The 21,126-nt window shown below is 47.9% G+C and overlaps 2 protein-coding genes and 1 non-coding gene across 3 annotated transcripts; 1 reads left to right on the forward strand and 2 right to left on the reverse strand.

The window, feature by feature from the left end:
- Nucleotides 1–7,044: 7,044 nt before the first annotated feature.
- Nucleotides 7,045–7,117, reverse strand: TRNAA-AGC. The gene has a single exon. It is a non-coding gene; the product is annotated as a tRNA-Ala (tRNA).
- Nucleotides 7,118–9,195: 2,078 nt separating this feature from the next.
- Nucleotides 9,196–13,365, forward strand: LOC124679448 (probable glucuronosyltransferase Os03g0287800). Its single transcript, XM_047215203.1, has 3 exons — nucleotides 9,196–9,851; nucleotides 10,464–10,713; nucleotides 13,060–13,365. Exons 1-3 carry the CDS (start codon nucleotides 9,196–9,198, stop codon nucleotides 13,177–13,179), a joined length of 1,026 nt encoding a protein of 341 aa, XP_047071159.1. The 3' UTR covers nucleotides 13,180–13,365.
- An 869-nt stretch (nucleotides 13,366–14,234) lies between these two features.
- LOC124678639 (F-box/FBD/LRR-repeat protein At1g13570-like) lies at nucleotides 14,235–19,794 on the reverse strand. Its single transcript, XM_047214499.1, has 4 exons — nucleotides 19,443–19,794; nucleotides 17,496–18,157; nucleotides 17,237–17,380; nucleotides 14,235–15,234 (listed from the first exon to the last, which is right to left on the reverse strand). The coding sequence occupies exons 1-4, from the start codon at nucleotides 19,792–19,794 to the stop codon at nucleotides 14,830–14,832; spliced, it is 1,563 nt and encodes a 520-aa protein (XP_047070455.1). The 3' UTR covers nucleotides 14,235–14,829.
- Between the last annotated feature and the right edge of the window lie 1,332 nt (nucleotides 19,795–21,126).

The raw sequence follows: 21,126 nt of genomic DNA on the forward strand, positions 1-21,126 counted from the left end.
CGGTCTTCGCGGGAAGTAAAACCCAATTTATTGATTCGACACAAGGGGAGACAAAGAATACTTGAAAGCCTTAACAGCGGAGTTGTCAATTCAGCTGCACCTGGAAACGGACTTGCTCGCAAGAGTTTATCGATAGTAACGAGTTTATAGCGAGTAGCAGTAGTGAAATAACGAGCAGCAGTGTGACAGAGACAGCAGTAGTGATTATAGTAAACAGCAGGATTAAAATACTGTAGGCACAGGGATGGATGACGGGCGTTGCATGGATGAGAGAAACTCATGTAACAATCAAAGCAGGGCATTTGCAGATAATAATAAAACGGTGTCCAGGTACAAAGCAATCCATAGGCATGTGTTCCGTATATAGTCGTACGTGCTCGCAATGAGAAACTTGCACAACATCGTTTGTCCTACCAGCCGGTGGCAGCCGGGCCTCTAGGGAATCTATCGGATATTAAGGTACTCCTTTTAATAGAGTACCGGAGCAAAGCATTAACACTCCGTGAACACATGTGATCCTCACATCACCGCCTTCCCCTCCGGTTGTCCCGATTTCTGTCACTTCGGGGCCTCGGGTTCCGGACAGCGACATGTGTATACAACTTGCAGGTAAGATCATAAAACAATGCATATCATGATGAAATAATATCATGTTCAGATCTGAGATCATGGCACTCGGGCCCTAGTGACAAGCATTAAGCATAACAAGTTGCAACAATATCATCAAAGTACCAATTATGGACACTAGGCACTTTGCCCTAACAATCTTATGCTATTACATGACCAATCTCATCCAATCCCTACCATCCCCTTCAGTCTACAGCGTGGGAATTACTCACACATGGATGGGGGAAGCATTGCTGGTCGATGAAGAGGCGTCGGTGGTGATGATGGCGATGATCTCCTCCAATTCCCTGTCCCGGCGGAGTGCCAGAACGGAGTTTCTGGTCCCCGAGACGGAGTTTCGCGATGTGGCGGCATTCTGGAGGGTTTCTGGCGACTTCGACTTCCTGTCTCGCGTTTTTAGATCGAAACCTTTAAGTAGTCCAGAGGAGGGCGTCGGAGGCCAGCCGAGGGGGCCACACAGTAGGGCGGCGTGCCCCCCTCCTGGGCCGCGCCGGCCTAGTGTGCGGGGCCCTCGGGCCTCCACCTGGCTTGCCCTTCTGGCTCCGTAAGTCTTCTGGTAAAATAGGCCCTTTGGTATAAATTCTGAGGATTTTCCCGAAAGTTGAATTTCTGCACAAAAACAAGACTCCAGAGCAATTCTGCTGAAAACAGCGTTAGTCCGTGTTAGTTGTATCCAAAATACACAAATTAGAGGCAAAATAATAGCAAAAGTGTTCGGAAAAGTAGATACGTTTTGGACGTATCAGCATCCGGTGTATCTTTTGTCTTTCCATACACGCCCAACAAGTTTAGCAGGTTCACGCAAAGATTTTTCGTCACGTGCATCACGTCGATTGCAGAGTGAACCTCTAGGAATTTCCAGTAGGGTAGCTCCCAAAATATAGACTTCTTCTTTCACATGGGTACATGTCCGTCAACATTATGCGGAACAGGTTGTCCGCCAGGACCCTTTCCAAAGATCACTTTTAAATTCTTGACCATATTATATATAGCATCCCCAGTAGGACGGGTAGGCTTCGTTCGGTTATCTGCCTCACCTCCAAAATGCTTTCCTCTATTTCTTATGTGATGTTGTTTTGGAAGAAATCGACGATGCCCCAGGTACACATTCTTGTTTCCCAAATATATACTGTCAGTCTCACCGAAACAGTGTGTGCATACATTGTATCTCTTGTTTGACTGCCCTTAAATGTTACTAAGAGCAGACCAATCATTGATGGTTACAAACAACAACGCTCGTAGGTTAAATTCCTTTTGTTCGTGCTCATCCCACACATGTACACATTCTTCACGCCAGAACTGTAAAAGTTCTTCAACCAATGGCCTCAGGTACACATCAATGTCGTTGGCCTCGGGCCCTGGATGAGCACTGGCATCATAATGAACTTCCACTTCATGCACAACCAAGGAGAAAGGTTATAGATACATAGAATCACTGGCGAGGTGCTATGACTGGAGGTCTGCTCCCCGGAAGGATTTAAGCCATCTGTACTTAGACCAAATCTTAAGTTCCTTGCGTCATCTGAAAATGACTTGAACTCTCTGTCGATTTTTCTCCACTGTGACCCTGATGTCTACTCACGCTTCTTTTCCTGTAGACAGTACTGGGCCTCCAAGAGCAGAGGTTTGTAGAACAGCAGCAAGTTTCCCTTAAGTGAATCACCCAAGGTTTATCGAACTCAGGGAGGAAGAGGTCAAAGATATCCCTCTCAAGCAACCCTGCAATCACGATACAAGAAGTCTCTTGTGTCCCCAACACACCTAATACACTTGCCAGATGTATAGGTGCCCTAGTTCGGCGAAGAGATAGTGAAATACAAGTAATATGGATGAATATGAGTGGTAATAACAATCTGAATAAAAGATGGCAGCAAGCAAACATGTAGCAGAACAGTAAATAAACGGTGTTTCAATGCTTAGAAACAAGGCCTAGGGATCATACTTTCACTAGTGGACACTCTCAACATTGCAATCTTAATTGAATATAAATAAACACTTCACTATGCTATTCCGAATTACTCTCTGGCAAGATAACGAACACTAATTCATCATGTAGGCAAACCTTAAAGATGTATTCCCAAGTACTAATAAACACCCCACGCTGTCACTGTGAGCATTCATAGGAGGTACTAACACACCACAATTTCATAGAGACATCCAACTCAAATCATAACTCAGTGAACAAGTATTCTGTGAAATATAGACTAAGAGACCCACACGGTGCACACACTGTCACCTTTACACACGTGGGACAAGGAGTCTCCGGAGATCACATAAGTAAAATCCACTTGAATAGCATAACGGCATCTAGATTACAAAGCTCATCATATGGATCTCAATCATGTAAGGCAGCTCATGAGATCATTGTATTGAAGTACATGGGAGAGAGATTAACCACATAGCTACCGGTACAGCCCTTAGCCTCGAGGGAGAACTACTCCCTCCTCATCATAGGAGACAGCAGCGGTGATGAAGATGGCGGTGGTGTCGATGGAGATGCCTTCCGGGGGCAATTCCCCGTCCCGGCGGCGTGCCGGAACAGAGACTTCTGTCCCCCGAATCTTGGCTTCGCGATGGCGGCGGCTCTGGAAGGTTTCTCGTACCGTGACTTATTCGTCTCGAAGATTTAGGTCAGGGAGGCTTATATAGGCGAAGAGTCGGAGTCGGAAGGGCCACGGGGGCTCCACACACCAGGGGGGCCCCCCTTGGCCGCGCCGCCACCACGTGTGGGGCCCCCCAGGGCTCCCCTCTGGTCCCACTCTGGCTCTCTGGAAGCTTCCGGGAAAAATAAGGTTCTGGGCGTTGATTTCGTCCAATTCCGAGAATATTTCCTTACTAGGATTTCTGAAACCAAAAACAGCAGAAAACAGGAACTGGCACTTCGGCATCTCGTCAATAGGTTAGTTCCGGAAAATGCATCAAAACGTTATAAAGTGTGAACAAAACATGTAGGTATTGTCATAAAACAAGCATGGAACATCAGAAATTATAGATACATTGGAGACGTATCAGACCCATCAGCGGGGTGTCTCAGCATCACATCTTTCTTACGATCCTCTTTGTGCCATCGCAACAACTTGGCATGCTCTTTGTTTTGGAACAAACGTTTCAACCGTGGTATTATAGGAGCATACCACATCACCTTCGAAGGAACCCTCTTCCTGGGGTTGGACTCGCCCTCAACATCGCCAGGGTCATCTCGGCTGATCTTATACCTCAATGCACTACATACCGGGCATGCATTCGAAATCTCGTACTCCTTGCGGTAGAGGATGCAGTCATTGATGCATGCATGTATCTTCTGCACCTCTAATCCTAGAGGGCAGACAACCTTCTTTGCTTCGTACATACTAGAGGGCAATACGTTCTTCCCTGGAAGCATCTTCTTTATTATTTTCAGCAACTTTTCAAATCCCTTGTTAGAAGTAATATTCTCTGTCTTCCATTGCAGCAATTCCAGCGTGGTACCCAGCTTTTGTGGCCATCTTTGCAATTTGGATACAATAGTTTGTTGTGATCCTATAACATTTTCTCCAACTTCAACCTCTCATTTTCACTTCCGCGGTTTATCTTCGCATCAAGAATGGCCCGACCCAAATCGTCATCGGGGTCATCAAATATCGGCTCATCAAAAATGGGTTCTTCTTCAGCTTCGTCTTCCCCCATTCTACTATCACCGTCTTCAGTGAACATAGAGTTGTCACTATCCTCTTCTTCTTCGTTGTCTTCCAGTATAACCCATCTTTCTCCATGCTTGGTCCAACAATTATAGTTGGGCATGAAACCATTCTTCAGCATGTGGACGTGGAGGGTCTTTGAGGTAGAGTAATCCTTCATATTCTTATAGGAACTACATGGACAATAGATGAAACCATTCGACCGCATGTTTGCCTCAGCCACGTTGAGAAAATAATGCATGCCATTAATGAACTCGGGATGGCACCAGTCACCGTACATCCATTGTCGACTCATCTGCATTATATACGTATATCAAAAATCATTAATTACACAACATCATGGATATATGAGTGATCAACTTAATTAATATTCAAGTTCATCACATAAAACTAAGTTTTTGTATTAAAAAGAAGAGGCTCACCGAGGTGGTACGGTGCCGGCTATGGGACGACGCTGGTGATCGACGGCGGTGAGGACGGGGATAATACTAAAACCTACAAAACCTACTTTAATTTGAGCTTAAATTGCATTAAAAAATCCCTAACTTAGGCATTTCATCGAACACCTTGCTAGCACTAGAAAAATAGTACGAGTTAAAACTACCAAAGAAATGAGCTAAATTAGGAACGCCGGAAGAAAGGATGATATTGCTAACCCTTGGATAGATGTAGGTTGTTAATCTTGTTAAAATGGTGGAGAAAAATGAAAATTTGTTGGAGTGTGAGAGGTGCAAAATTTTTAGAAATGTGAGAGAGAGGAAAAAATGAGAAGGATCGGGTTGGGGGGGGGGGCAGGGATCATATAGATGCACCCTTTAGTACCGGTTCTTTAGATGAAACGGTACCAAAGGTCCAGCCCTGGCCCCACCGTGCGTCTGTATTTTGGCCGAAGACCATTCGTACCGGTTAAAGCCCCTCCCAAACCGGTACCAAAGCTCCTCGCCCGCCCGAGCCTCCAAACCGGTACAAATGACCCCTTTAGTACCGGTTCGTAAGGGAACCGGTACTAAAGGCTTAGATGGTTGCCCCATTTTCTACTAGTGACATCCGAGGCTTTCATGCTTCCATTGTGTGGACTTATATTTCTGTCCAACTTGAAAAAGTTAATGATCAATCATCGCTTCTTGGTGGAATCAAAATGGCACCATCGGCTCCGTCGGTAAAGCACTTGTTATTCATGGATGATGACCTACTGTTTTTAAAGGGTAGTAGAGAGTGAGTGGAAGAGTTGTCTAAACCGTTGGAGACCTACCATTTAGCTTATGGCTAGAGGATAAACAAGGATAAATCATCGACCTTCTTCACTACAGGTTGCCAGCAAACCCTTCATGATGTAGTCGAGAATGCACTTGAAGTGAACATGATGCTTTGAATAACCGATACCTTGGTGTATGCCTACCGATGTAGGAAACTCAAGGTACGTGACTTTCAGATATTGTGAGATATGAAGTGTGGAGCAAAGTAAAGGGGTGGATGAAAAAACTTCAGCAGGTGGTAAAGAGGTACTAATTAAAGCTATAGCCCGAGAAATACTAGTCTAGTCGATGACATGTTTCAGATTGCCGCGAGGTCTATGTAAACATATAAATGGCTTAATGCGCCAATTTTGGTGGGGCAGCAAACATGTGAAGAGAAAACCTAGCTGGGTATCATGGGAGGTTATGACAAGGTCGAAGTATCTAGGTGGCCTTGGGTTTATGGACATTGAGATCTTTAATTTGTGCTTATTGGCTCGGTAGTTTTGGAGGATTTTGTACAGCCAAACTCCTTAAGTGCTCTTATTCTAAAGGTTGTATATTTTCCAAACTCATAAATCCTAGAGACTGAGCTTGGATCCCATCCTTCGCATATGTAGAGATTTATTATTGATGGACGAGAGGTGTTTGTATAGGGACTGATCCGCATTAGGGATGTCAGAACAACAAACGATTTGGTCACCAAAGATGACATCCCACCTCCATCGTCTCAATATGTTCGACTACAACAATAGAGAAATTTCTGAGAATTGGAGATAAATTCGATGCTCATTGAAAGACTGAACAGGTGAACAAAATTCTGATCTCCTAAAGTAGTAGTTCAAAACGGTAAGAACATTTGTTATATTGTACATCACAATATACTTCAAAAAGGTGAAAATTCATAATGAAGGATTTTATTTTGCAGCTTTAATTATGTTTAACCCAATAAAGATATCGGCCCGTCTTCAGAGTTTTTTTCTTCACTGTAAAATCGGACATTCGAACCCTGTCAAACCCATTATGTACATGGATGAAGAAACGCAAGTTCCATGTGAATGAGCTATGTATGCAAGTGAATTATCCATATATGCGTAAGGATAATATAAGTGCGAATTAAGCAGTGGAGCGTGCATTCGTAATGTTTGCCGCAGCATGAGCTAACATAATGTAAAGTACTAACAAGGCAGATCAGGAACTGTAGTGTTGTCTGTCGATGATTCAGTTTCAGCAGAGTATCCAGTCCAGTCCCCACCGTACATCTTGTCAAGAACTGATCCTAGCAAGCATCTGATGTGGGATATGGATTTTGCGATAACATCTTGCATTTTATTGGGACAAATTACAACAGCAAAAGAAAGAACGAAATTATAGCTGCTTGATTAGGATCTGGAACAACTTATGATCTCCGTAAACATCTGTTGCAGTTTCATCATAATTTGCTCTGAAACTTCATGTGTGCTGTATGTGTCTGCAGGGCAAGCAGACAAAACAAACAAAAAATATGGAGATGCGGGGTATCGATCCCCGTACCTCTCGCATGCTAAGCGAGCGCTCTACCATCTGAGCTACATCCCCAAGCGATGTTTAAACTAACAAAGGAATATATCTATATACAAAAAAGCACATCTAGATGCTGCCCGTCGTCCAAATATGGCACGTCCAATCTAGTTCCCGGCCGTGAATCCTGCTGGTTCATTTGTTGCTTACGGATGAAGCGACGCATGACGTGTCTAGCAATAATGTGCTGAAAAGCTTCCTTTGCAGTAACAAGAAAAAACTTCATAATGCCAATCAGGTGGACGGCTTCCGGCCAACAGGATCGAAAGCACGCATTGATTGCAAGCATAGAGCCACTACGTACTCGATCAGTGCTGCTGTCTGATAGCTAACGGCATGACAAGTGACAAGGAGGTCGACGGACAAAATTAAATCAGCGACGGAGGAGAGCATCGCAATGTCACATGCCCTTGAGTGCACGGCGGGAGATAGATAGTGACTAGACTGGCTGGTACTCTGCATCACTATTACTGTATTTACGGTTGGATTGGAGGTTAACTCCAAGCCGAAGCACATTGCCCCGACATGGGATTACCGGCGATTTTGCCATATCTTCATCAACGCGAATGCGGCATCGAGTTTGTGGATCTTTGGATCAGGGTTAGAGATGTTAATCTTTAGGTTTTGGGTACTGGTTTGAAAAAAATCTCAGAGGGAATTGGGATTTCCGGTAACCACGGTTACCGGAGATAACCAGTCAAATACCATACGAGATTTTCAAACGAAATTTAAATTTCAAACTGAAAAATATCTAAATATTTTGAAAATAAGGTTTGGAAGAGAAGGAAGTGAAAGATTCGGACAAATGAATTGGAGCATGCGGTTATAGTGGAGAGGGAACACATACGATTTAGGTTGGATAAACCAATCAGTATAAATTCAAACCAAATTCAAATGGAATGAGATTTTTTAACCGATAAGTTTATTTACCGAAGGGGGCTGAGAATTTCGGTTACCGGACGGTAAACGCGGTATTTCATCTCGTAACCAAATCCCCAAATCTTAGTGAGGGCACGCCAGATGACATGGTTTGTAAATTCATCGCCTTGGGATCATATTTCACGCCTCGGCCTACAAGGTCCAATTTGAGGGGACCGGGTGACTTTCTCATCTATGTTCTCGTTGGTTTGGAATAACTAAGCTACCCCAAAACACAAGCTTTTTACTTGGCTCATTCTTCGAAACAGGGTTTGGATTTCATAACAGCTTCAAAGATGTGGATGGCCAAATTGTGGCCTTTGCCGACTATGGAAGCGAGAGCCTGAGTATGCCGATCATCTTCTTTTCAAAAGCCGCTACTCTCTTACGACCCTTATGGAATATGCTTATATATATCTTGGCTTGGAACTATCCACAATGGTTGCAAAGCTCTGGTCACTTTTTCACTCGGTAAAGAAAAAGGTGGGAGTCTTTTGCCAACAGTCAAGGAAGTAGGAGAAAACATTTGGCCTCTCTCATCGTAGTCACTTGTTAGGAGATTTGGAATGAGCGAAACATGAGGGTCTTTCGCAACATCATTCTTGTAGTAAAAAAAAAATGGATGCTACGATGTGGAGCGCGCGGAGGAGGGTTTTTTTTTCGAAATGGGCGCGGAGGAGGGTGTGGGGAACATTTGAGTTCCATAATACCTTGAGAGTAATCCTTTTATTCCCAGCTTTAGCTCGCATGTAATGTTTACCTAAACCCATTTCTTAATCAATGAATGGGGCAAGCCTTTTCCTCCCGATTCAGAAAAAAGAGGTTAAGCATGTATTCATCCCAACTGACAGATTAATCGACCCGTTTTCTGCTATGCATGCATACACACATTTCCTACGTGCCACGATGCCAGTGGAAGTTGACCAAAAAGGGGGGAAAATATGCAAGTGCCATTCTCTGAAGTCTGAACCCGGCCGGCCACATGCACACATGTACATGTCAGCCGTAGCCGATACATCCACGATCCCAGTCCGGCCCAGGTTGACCGAAGTCGTATAGAATCATTTCCCACCCAGAAATCGAGCGAGACCCGAACCCGATCGCAGTCCCACTGTCTCACACTCACTCCACCGATCACTCACCCAACACACTAACACTAGCTGCTCATCAGCTAGCTCATGGCGTCGCCGAAGAAAGCCAAGCTGCGGGCGAGGCCGAGGCGGCCTCTGCTGCTTCGTCGAGCCATGCTGCATTCCTCCCTCTGCTTCCTCGTGGGCCTGCTCGCCGGCCTCGCCCAAGTCTCCCGCTGGACAACCGTGGCCTCAACCGCCGCCACCGCCCACGTCTTCCGCGCGCTCCACGCCGTGGACGGCGCCATCAACCAGACGGTGCTCCTGCTCCAGCAGCAGCAGCAGCAGCCGCAGAACCGACCGGAAGACGCCATCCCCTCGCCGGCGCCACTGCGGCAGCCGCAGCTGCTGCTGGTGGTGACGGCGACGGAGCGTTCGGACCCGGAGCGGCGCGCGGCCGGGCTAACGCGCGCGGCGCACGCGCTGCGGCTGGTGCCCCCGCCGGTGCTGTGGCTGGTGGTGGAGCCAGCGCGGGAGGCGCGTGAGACTGCGCGCCTGCTGCGCGGCGCCGGGGTGGCGTACCGGCACCTGGCGTACGGCGAGAACTTCACGGCCGGCGAGGTGGAGGCGGGGAAGGAGCGGCACCACCAGCGGAACGTGGCGCTGGGGCACGTGGAGGAGCACCGGCTGGAGGGGGTGGTGCTCTTCGCCGGCCTCGGCGACGTCTACGACCTCCGCTTCTTCGACCAGCTCCGGCAGATCAGGTGCGTGCGTGCGTCGTTCGTTCGTCCTGCACGTTCGGCCGGTTGGTTAGTCAGCTCGATCGTTCGATCGATCGGATCGTGCATGCACAGCCATTGCTAAAGCTATTCTCGATCAATCGTACTATAGCACTGGTAGCAGCAGCCAGCAGGATGCCATGCCTGATGTTGGGGTTAGAAATTAGAACTTGTGTTGAGTGTTTGGCCAGTGTCGGTGGAGTTTGAGGACGCAACAACAGTAGATTCATGAAAAGTATAGTGATTAATGTGCATGCAAGAGACTGGACTGTGGGCCATTGCATGCGACGATAGTAATCTGCAGCTGGGTAGGAATAGCTACTTGGCATGATGGATGTCACAGCACTAGGGTACCATGTTGTCGTGCGACTGCGATCCATGTGCGTTCCACGCTCGCCTGTGCTTCACTGCTCTTCGTGTCGGCAGGAATGCCCAGTCCTGGAAACATGGACGGGCCAATCATTGGCGCCGCTACTAGCTTTATTTTGAACACGCACATTCATTCATTCATTCATTAGCCGTCGGCGCCGCTGGCTGTGACTATGTGACACGTACTGACGCTGTGCGATCGATGGGTACATGTGTCTGTGTGCGCAGGACGCTCGGCGCGTGGCCGGCGGCGATGGTGTCGGAGCGCGAGAAGAAGGCGACGGTGGAAGGGCCGGTGTGCGGCGCCGCGCCGTGGATGGTCACCGGATGGTTCTCCAGGGCCGACGCCGCGGCGCCGGCGACGGTGAGGGCGAGGCCGCCTGCGGTGGACGTGCGAGGTTTCGCGTTCGGCAGCGCCGTGCTCTGGGACCCCAAGAGGTGGGACCGCTTCCCCGTCGACGAGCCCGACGCCTCGCAGGTAACTTAATTAATCAATCAGCTTCCATGTTTTAGTCAGCAGCAATTCCGCGCGCGCTTGACGACGGTCGCGGCAGGTCAAAGCAGCCGCGAAAACGTGCAGCTTTTCGTCCACGATATACTCGCTCGTGCTCTCATTTTGTTGCTGCGCGCTGCGCCACAGAACAAACGACCGGGACGAGAAATCAAACTAATTAAGGCCGTAATTAACGCATGGCCCACGTCGACACACTAGCAAAGTGGTGTACCACCTGGGAGACCTGTCTGGTTCCTCAGTTGTCAATGGTGCATATAGATGCTCGTACGGATGCTGACTTAGAGATGATAGTTGGATACGTGATTAGCTTTACATGAAAACGGCGGATATAGATGCTCGTACGCGTGCTGAATTAGAGGTGAAAGTGGTACGGATTACGGTCCGATAGTTACACACTTGCACATGATCACGGATGCGACTAGTGATAAACTGATAAATGATGTGATTTTACTAATATGCATCCATATCCAGAGTTAAATACTTCAAACCTTGTCAAGGCGCTGCCATGTTTGTGAATCATACTACTAGGATCCTCTCACGATGTTCAAGGGCAATATTAAGTTGTAACAGTGGTCATAGAAGCTAGTATGAGTTATCAAAATATTATGTATCTTAGAAAATCACAATACATAGAGTCGATTGAGTAGTCAAACCATATTATGCGCTACATGTCAATCCTCTTTTCAATGGGAGATCCCACAAAATATTTATCCTCAACTCAAACGTATTCGCCCCGTATTCAGTCCACATTCATAACTGATAGGCTCCAATTACGTATTTGGTACATATTCGTAACTGATAGGCTTCGATTGCATATTCGTGTCTTCACGCTATCCTCTACGATTTAGATATGAAATAATTACAGTTACGAATATGATTTCACTACTATTCGATTGTGTTCCGATCACCCCTAGTGCGACTAGATCGGAGGTTATAGAAGATTTGTCTTGATTATTTCTTTGGCATGATGCTAATTAAGCAATACTTGTCCAACATGATATGGGCATTTTTGCACACTCTGTGTCCACCTTGAATAGCCCGAGGTTGTCATCTGCAAACAAGAGGTGACTCATCGACGGAACATTTTTTGCACATTATGTGACCGCCTTGAATATCAACAGGCTGTCATTTCTAAACAAGAGGTGACTGCCACAAGGACCTTTTTTGCACACTCTGTGTCCGCCTAGAATAGCAACATGCCGTCATTTGTGAACAAGAGGTGGCTCACCGCCGGGACCTTTATTGCACACTCCGTGTCCGCCTTGAATAGCAACATGCTATCATTTACAAACAAGAGGTGCAATGGTGCCACCTTTAGGCCATGGAGCTCCGATGATAAATTGTGATGTTTTAAAAGGCATGAGAGGCCCTCTGCTTCTAAAAGAAAAGATGCAGTTGATTGGGCCTCCCTGTCGCACCCCATGAGAAGGTATAAACTGTCTCAAATTCTCTCCACTAAAAAGAACCTCGAAGGACACTTCTTTCACCAAACGCATCGCCATCTTCACTCACACGCGGTGAAAACCTAACTTTATCATTATAGCCTCAAGGTAGCTCCACTCAAGTCTGTCATAGTCCTTTCTCATGTCAAGTTTTAGCGTACAAAATCGATCCTGTTTTGTACTATTCTGCTTCTTAAAAGGGAGGCACTCATAATAATGTTGTGCGTGATCAACCTACCAGCGACAAACACGACCTGTCCTCCGAGATAATATCATGGAGGGATTGGAGGCACTCCGGCCTTCGGCCTGTTCGTCATCACCTTCGATGCAATTTTATGTTACATTGCAAAGGTTAATCAATCTGAATTGGCCCAGTTCATATGGGATAGCCACTTTGGGAATCAACACAAGGAAGTCTGGTAGATGCCTTCCATCCCCCCCCCCCCCCCACACACACACACACACAACACACTCTAAGCACTGCACTTGTCACCTCCTCGCCACACAAATTCCAGCGGGTTTTGGAAACTATCTGGCCTCGAGCCTTTGTTGGAAACCATCTAGTCTATTGCATGGCAATACAGTGTGGGAAACCAATACATTTTGATAACGCGAGTCAAGCCTGCATATGGCCAACCAGGCTCCGACGTGTCTGATTGCCCAAATACACCAAATTGGTGTGAGCAACCAGAGACGACCTGGTAGATTTATTTATTTTCCCTTGGGGACTCACACTATGTTTTTGTAGAAAATAGGATATCCTCCTCCTCGGTACTTACACTATTGCAATGCTAGAAAATTCGTTACATTCATCTTGACCTTTAGTCATGGTCTGGTTGACATGGTTATGCATTTGTTCCTTTTTCAGGATTCAGTGAAGTTTGTGCAACGTTTGGCTGTTGAGGAGTACAATAAGTCGAGGGGAATGCCTAATCACGATTGCTCGGAGATCATGGTGTGGCATGGTGATCAGCTCGTCCCTACCTAGCTTACTCTCTAGCTCTCAAGTAATCATAATATATTGGCATTTGGACTAATTAGCACTACGAGATCACATATTCATGCAATTTGGTTGCAAGATAGCTAAGTTTTGCAATATAAGGGTAATAGCTATAAATTACGAGGTCGAGGAAATCACTAGATCATCAAATTGTTTCGTCCACGGTGATCAAGAATGTACCACTCACTTTTGTTACTATACATAAAAAATGACATATTATACTCATAACTTGCTCATCCATTGGTATCATGCACCATTAAGTCGGTGGTTGTTCTATGTAAACTAGAGAGACGGTTATAGTTGACCAGCTAGAGTAAGAAAACTAAACAAAAGTAGTCGTTGTCACCATACACATTAGCATCTAGCGCGCGCAAGGCAAGGAAAGTCAAAATAAATGCTTGTGGCCTATTTATATTAAACATTCTTAATTATTTACATCTCATTAGTACTAAATTAACCAATCTCGTAGTTCACATAACCTTTATTGTACAATTGTACTAGTAGTAGGTACATTGTTTATATCTAATTACAACAAGCACATAATTGCTTTATTACAATTAGAATGTAAACTTATTATTCAAGAAACCAAACGTCTATTGCCATGAATCCACTGATGCTAAATAAGAACTATACTAGTTATGGCTTGTGTTGTTTCTTTACTTCCATTTGGCACATCTTTTCTAAACCAAATTCATTTTAGACCGGCACGATCATATCATTACGCTAAACATACTATAGAACAATTTGTACCACTTGCATGTATCATAGCGTGTTTGTATGCGTATTTTATAGTATCTATAAATATCTCGATCGACAGTACTCTAATGCAAGAAGTCTAATACATATATACTAATTGGAGGATATTTTCTTAACTTAGTTTTCACTAGGTAATGAACTCTAGAATGTACAGGGTGTCAACAAGTGTTCTTATTCTAGTGCGCATGAGTCAACTAAATATCGTTACCATCATAGTTGTACATAAAAAATCATTGTAGTCCGAGTCTTTACAAATAGCCCAAAAGGCTAGATATTCAGAGTCCAGCAAACGAAAAAGCAAAGGCAAACTAAATATACCGTCAATGCGCCAAATTGTCAGGATTGCTCCTTAGGGTTGAAGGTCTTTATATCTCGCTATCTTTTGTTCCTCGCAATTCCAGGCTCTGATGCACCTGATCACAAGTCCATAACACGGTGCAGCAACTCAGTGCAACTGGGTTTATTCCTAAAACTTAAACCTACAGAAATAACAAGACAGGCGAGATACAACGAAGATGAACACACCATTTCATAGTGAGCGTACATCATCACAAAACAGCTGGACAGAAGTGCTCTCTCACATACAACGGGATGCACAACCAGCAACTTCAAGGAATGAAATACGTTGCTACAATGAAATGTTTTGAGGAGCATACTTCCTTGCTAAGAAAGAAGATGGCCACAAAGGTTTGCAGGGCGAGCAAAATCCAGTTAATTAGTTGCTTAAGCCATCTCTAGCTCCCGCCAGACATCATCAAGCCACAAGCCTCAGAGGCGGACCAACCTAAGGGCACATCTAGGAAGTAGCAACAGTCAAAGGATCATACTTCACTCTTCAGTTTGCACCACACAAAAAAACACTGCCCACTTCTCCACCAACACTTAGTTCAGCGGACGGCGGACCTCCGCCACCGAGAAGGGGTCATGGAAAGAAAAATCGGCACCGTCTTTAAACCTCCAAATCCCAACTCCTGCAACGGCGTTGCTCTCAAGGACGAGATGGTTGCAGGAATCACTCGCCATGTCTTTATAGCACTTCTGCACTTTGGAGTAGGCCTCCTTTGTTGAAAATGGGGCGAAGCTTGGATTGGCCATCACGACCACCGCGGTGCTCAGCGCCCGTGCGCTCTGGAAGATGTACTTGAGGAAGGCAACCTCGCCTGGCTCCCCTCTGAACTCACGGATACTAATCGTGTTGATGCGCGAGGTGACATTTTCTATGGGGCCAGACTCCTGCCAGAACTTGAGGGTGAGGTGACCGGTGGTGGGCTGATCACATTTTTTGCTCTGCAAAAGAATTGGTTCAGTTAGTCAGCTGTTCAGAAAGCATCTGATGAGCAAGATGGGATGACATGGTGACTAAAGAAAGCCTTGAATTATCCCATGGAGCAAATGCAGTACAGTATACTTGTGCATTCCTAAATGCCAGACCTGGTACGTCGGGAGAAATGAAAAATTAATACTCTGAGCTTCTCAAAATCTAGGAAGTAAGATGCATCGAACTAGCACAAAGCATCAGGTAGCCTACTAAAACAGAAAAATAATTGTGCTGGTGTGTATGCAGCCCCTCAAGTAAAACAAATTAGAAAGCAAAGCGGGCACATTGTGAAAAACGAGAAGAAGAATTCTGGACATAGCAGAGATCAAGATAATAACATAACAATAAACTATGGCACAACAAAAATTCCATAGCAAATGCCATAATACAAACAGATGAACACAAAACCCCAATAATTTTAGTTGCATTCTCTAGTCTCTGCTCGTAGAAACAACGTGATGGCTAAGAATAAATTGGAATGCTTGGCTATTTAGCTATAATTGGTGCAGAATCTTGTATGATAATTTGTCCAAGTATGCCTAGTCATATTGGCATCACCTTGCTTTCTTATTCATGGGAATTACTTAGCCTAGCCTGCGTAACTAAACACATGACTCACATTTCATCGTAGGAGAAAACAAAAAGATCATAAATAGCTTCAATGATAAATTGATAACTACAAAAAGATCATAAATAGCTTCAATGATATATTAATAACTACAAAAAGATCATAGATAGCTTCAATGATAAACTGATAACTACAAAAAGATCATAGATAGCTTCGATGATAAATTGATTTCTGAATTGACACATTGACAATAATCAGGAAACTGTAAGCGATAAAATCTTCAGCAGGATTAGAACAAAAATTTCAAGTAACATGCAGAGGAAATTTCTAAGAATGTGAGCAAAGCATGGGTAAGCTGAGGTAAATTGTTCAATACCTTCCATTAGCTGTTTTGAAAAAAATGTTAGGAAAGGAATTACAATTATCAAAGTCCTTCATGTGAGCATGGAGCATTTTTGTGGCTAAGCTTCAGAATCTACACTTTATGCAGTGCTAACTGCTCAACACTAAGTACTGCACATTATACTGGCCCATATCTAAATGCTGGATCCAATTCGTAGGAAAAGTTACAAGTCTATATTTCCATGGATGAAAGTAGCAAAATGCAGTAATTACCAAATGGCCTAGTAGCGCAGAGAAAAACAAGAATAATGCATGCGCTAAACAAGATCTCATGAGCACAATTGCATAAAAAAATAAAGCTAAAGGCTCCTCTTTTTACAGATATGTTCTTCAATAAATTTCCAGAAGTGAGCTATGACAGCCTCTTTATATAATAAGTTAGTTGGGAATAAGTTCCTAAGCTCCTGATGTGACAAAACTCAAAAGTACAAAAATATAATGGTATACCAATACCGGAACGGGCTAAAGAACTTTCCACATAAATGCGCTACTTTACATACCATCTGTAACTTTAAGAAGTTTGTACACCCTTTGTTCCATGATTCTTGTCGTGATTGGAGTTCAAATTTGAACTAAAACCATGACAAGGATTATGGAACTGAGGGAGTAGTAAGAAATGCATGTCTGTTACAGTACCATAGCACCAAACACTAGTAGGTCATATAAACACAGTGGGAAACACTATAACAAGAAAATCTGGACATAAGTAAAGAATCAAAGCACCAAGTCAAGATAGTGGAACAATGGTTATTGTGCCACAAGAAACCCTTCTAGTTATAATTTGTATTCTAGTCTATGTACAAGGTTGTATAGAAGACCTGATGGCTGAGAGTAGGTGGCAAGGCGTAACATTTAGCCTATAACTGGTCACATATGCACCCATCATAACTGGTCACATAGCTAATAACCACAAGCAGAGCACTAGTACAACAGTACAAGCAATAGCATGCAAGAAAATCATAGAAATGCAAGCTGAAGAGGAATCGCTGACAACAAATTACCATGATATGCAGTCTCTCAGCGTTAGGAAAGCATCTGAGGAAGGTAGGCATCATCTTGACGTCATTGGGAACTCCGAAACACACGTTCAAACTCAGAACCTTGACGCTGGTGAGCATGGCACTTGTCCTCATCTTTATCCCTGGCTGAAATTCGCCAGATAGATTCAAGAATGAGTCATGGTCATGGAGCTCCATCAGTTGGACATATATATAGTTGCAACACGAACAAATGGAAATCCCGGAGGAGGGAGAGATATACCATGATGACCGTGTCTCGGATCTCTAGGACCTGGCCTGGCTGCAAGTATCCAAACGCGTGCAGCTTGGGTGCATCGCCAATCTTAACTCTGGTGCACAAGCCACGAGGGGTGCAGGATGCATACAGGATGAACCGCTCGAGGCATGGGGCCTTTACAACGGCGACGTTCTCCAGAATTGATGCGGAGATTTGCAGGCACCGTAGGCTCTGGCTGACGAGGCGGAGGCGCAACCCCTTGAGGCATCCCAGGATGTTGAGGATCTCCAGGACAGGGCTCCTGGCGACGAGGGAGTCGACGTCGCCATGCTCCATTTCGACGCAGCAGAGGCCGAGCTCGCGTAGGCGGGGGAAGGAGGCGCCGCGGAGGACGGCCGTGTCGGGCAGCTTCCAGACGCCGAGGTAGAGGCGGGTGAGCGTGGTGATGGCGAAGACGGTGGCGGGGAGGGGCAGGTCGCGCGGCCAGGGGCGGTTGACGAGGACGAGTTCTTGGACGCCCTTGGCGGCGAGGAGCTGGAGCCAGCGCGCGAGCTGGGGACGGTACGAGTTCATGTTGGTGCAGACGAGGCGGACGCGGTGGATGGGCCCCAGGTGCGCCTCCAGGATGCGGGAGACGGCGGCGGTGATGGCAGGAGAGTTGGCCGGCGTCACGGGCCAGCAGTGGCCTTTGGGGAGGAAGTGGGCGTCGTTGAGGAGGAGGGGCGCGGCGAGCCAGATCCTGCGCCAGCGGGAGGAGAGGACGGCGGTGCGGGCGGCGTCCTTGAGGGGGAGCCGGGAGACGATGTCGTGCAGGAGAGCGCGGGGGAGGGGGCTGATGCGGTCGACACCGCCGGGGTCGGCGACGGCGATGGAAGGGCGGAGATGGCAGCCGTAGCGGGGGAAGTCGGGGAGGTTGGCGTAGGTGCACAGCAGCATGCGCTCCATGGCTTGGTCCAGCTGGACCACATCAGAGCCCTGACGCATTGCATCGGCCGCCGTCGCTGGGTCGAGGTTGGTGAACGGTGTCTGCCCGGCCATTGTCGACGGCGGCGCCGGCGAATGAGCCCGAGGCGGCGAGGGTTTGGGGATTTGGGGGTTTCTGATGAGTGGCCAGTTAGAATTAAAGTGTGGTGTGGACTGGGGACTTGGGGAGCTAGTGTGGAGGCGGATGTTGGGCCAGATTCCAACATACAGTAGCTTAGGGCAACTCCAACCGAGCGACCCATTTCACGGCCGCGCGTCTGGATGCGTCGAAACGGACAAAACTACGGCTCAGCGCGCGGACCCATCCCAAAAACGGATGGCCGCGGCGTCCGGAACGACCCAAACCCGGTCCAAATCTGGGACCAGTTTGCGTGGTCGCGGACGTCGATGGCTGGCCGCGTTCGTCCGCCCCTGGCCGCGTGTCATAGACATAACTAATATTTTTTATTAAAAAGTACCCATTACAATTGTTTTTAGTCTACTACTTCTATCCTATCCTAATACGTACAGGGCCGGCGGCCTCGTCGGCGACTCTTCGCCGGCTCGCCGTCGGGGCCGTGGATTTCACTCGACGCGGACGGCCTGTACGCGTGAGGATTCCACTCCAGGTTACGAGCTGGGTGGCGCGGCGGAGGCCTTCATCCTCCTCCTTTCCGTCCGCGCACCCGCTCGCGCTCCGCCTCCTGCGGCGGCACCATCCGCTTCCCGCATAGCTCCAGCTCCTGCAGGGCGGCGCGTTCCACAGCGGTGCGCGCCTCCAGGCGGACGCGGCCGGCGGCCTGGGCCTCGTGGTTCCCGTTCCGCCGGCGCATGCGCTCTTGCCGGCCGCGCTCCACCGACTCAGCAGCCTCCCGGGCGCGCCGCTAGGGCGAGGGCATCTGGATGAGGTGGCGTGCTGCTCGCATAGCGAGCAGCTCGTTCCTCTGGCCGAGGAGGTCGCCTAATCGGTGGCAGGAGAGTTGGCCGGCGTCACGGGCCAGCAGTGGCCTTTGGGGAGGAAGTGGGCGTCGTTGAGGAGGAGGGGCGTGGCGAGCCAGATCCTGCGCCAGCGGGAGGAGAGGACGGCGGTGCGGGCGGCGTCCTTGAGGGGGAGGCGGGAGACGATGTCGTGCAGGAGACCGCGGGGGAGGTGGCTGATGCGGTCGACACCGCCGGGGTCGGCGACGGCGAGGGAAGGGCGGAGATGGCAGCCGTAGCAGGGGAAGTCGGGGAGGTTGGCGTAGGTGTACAGCAGCACGCGCTCCGTGGCTTGGTCCAGCTCGTGAGGGTCAGAGCCCTGACGAATTGCATCGGCCGCCGTCGCTGGGTCGAGGTTGGTGAACGGTGTTTTCCCGGCCATGGTCGACGGCGGCGCCGGCGACTGAGCCCGAGGCGGCGAGGGTTTGGGGATTTGCGGGTTTCTGATGAGTGGCCAGTTAGAATTGAAGTGTGCTGTGGACTGGGGACTTGGGGAGCTAGTGTGGAGGCGGATGTTGGGCCAGATTCCGATATACAGTAGGTTAGAGCATCCCCAGCCGTTGGCCTCCCCAGGCCGAAATCCGGCCTTATTTAGCGCCGGATGGATGTATTTTGTGACCTGGGGAGGCCCATTTTCCCAGCCCGCGCGCGAGCCCATGGTCGCCTTCTGACGCGCACCCACCGCGTGCATAGCAACGGTGCAGTCACCGGGAAGGGCAATCGTCGGAGTGCCCTCGACGCATTGAACCGTCGCGAAGTGGTCTGGAGAGCCCAAACAACTCGTCGAGAACCGCCGTAATAGAGCACGAACTCCGCGGAAGAGCAACCGCCGCTCTCTTCGTCGAGAGACCTACATATACGGTTTCCGACGGCCGACGCCATTCATCTGTTCTCTCCTCACCATCCTCCGTCAAGCATGAGCGATCTCTCTTGGCCATCGGACACCGACGGCGAGGGAAGCCGCCCGGATGGCGCCATTGGTGGGATAAAGCTGCATCGTCCGGCGGCGACGATTCCCCCCCGCCGGCCAGCGAGGACGAATGGGATGACGACGAGGAGGAGGACGAAGAGGCCGAGGAGCAGGCCGAGGAAGAGGCCGAGGAAGAGGAGGAGGAGCAGCAGGAGGAGGAGGACGAAGAGGCTGAGGACGCTGACGAGGAGGAGGACTCAACTTCCTCCGACGAGGAGGTGACGAGCCGGAAGCGTCGCCGCCACGACGATGAGGCGGGGCCATGCAGGAAGAAGAAGTAGTTTAAGTTTGTTTTAAAGTTTTTATATGTAATTTTTATGTTTATTCGAATTATATTCGAAATATATATAATCTGTCTATGTTGCACCACTTGAGAGTTCAAAGCTTTCGTTCGACGAGGGTATTGCCGTAGATCGGGAAGATGAGGGTATTGCCGTACAAACCCAGGCCATTATCGCCGACAAGTTGGGGCCACCAGACGCGCGAGAAGTTTCCTCGCCATTTCGCGCGCTTTTGTTTCGTCCGGAGTCCCCGAAAGCTCCCCGGGGGCCGGGGATGGCGTGGGATCGCCGGATGAATTTAGGCCCAAATCCGGACGAAAACGAGGAACCGGGGGCGCGACTGGGCCGAATTACGCCGTCCGGATGGAAAAAACGTCGTTCGGGGGCCTCGTCGGGGAGACGAGTGGAGATGCTCTTAGAGCATTTTTCCAAATCGTCCGGATTAAGCGTTTAGGGGACGTGT

Source organism: Lolium rigidum, chromosome 7, assembly GCF_022539505.1.
Source record: "Lolium rigidum isolate FL_2022 chromosome 7, APGP_CSIRO_Lrig_0.1, whole genome shotgun sequence".
Classification (NCBI taxonomy): domain Eukaryota; kingdom Viridiplantae; phylum Streptophyta; class Magnoliopsida; order Poales; family Poaceae; genus Lolium; species Lolium rigidum.

Excerpts from the sequence above, each read along its gene's own strand:
- LOC124678639 (XM_047214499.1), bottom strand. The coding sequence starts at position 19,794 with ATGGCCGGGAAAACACCGTTCACCAACCTCGACCCAGCGACGGCGGCC. Across the intron at positions 18,158-19,442 it reads CGCCCACTTCCTCCCCAAAG|GCCACTGCTGGCCCGTGACG; the intron begins GCCACTGCTGGC and ends TCCTCCCCAAAG. Across the intron at positions 15,235-17,236 it reads CTGAGAGACTGCATATCATG|AGCAAAAAATGTGATCAGCC; the intron begins GTAATTTGTTGT and ends ATTCTTTTGCAG.
- LOC124679448 (XM_047215203.1), top strand. The coding sequence starts at position 9,196 with ATGGCGTCGCCGAAGAAAGCCAAGCTGCGGGCGAGGCCGAGGCGGCCT. Across the intron at positions 9,852-10,463 it reads GACCAGCTCCGGCAGATCAG|GACGCTCGGCGCGTGGCCGG; the intron begins GTGCGTGCGTGC and ends CTGTGTGCGCAG. Across the intron at positions 10,714-13,059 it reads ACGAGCCCGACGCCTCGCAG|GATTCAGTGAAGTTTGTGCA; the intron begins GTAACTTAATTA and ends TTCCTTTTTCAG.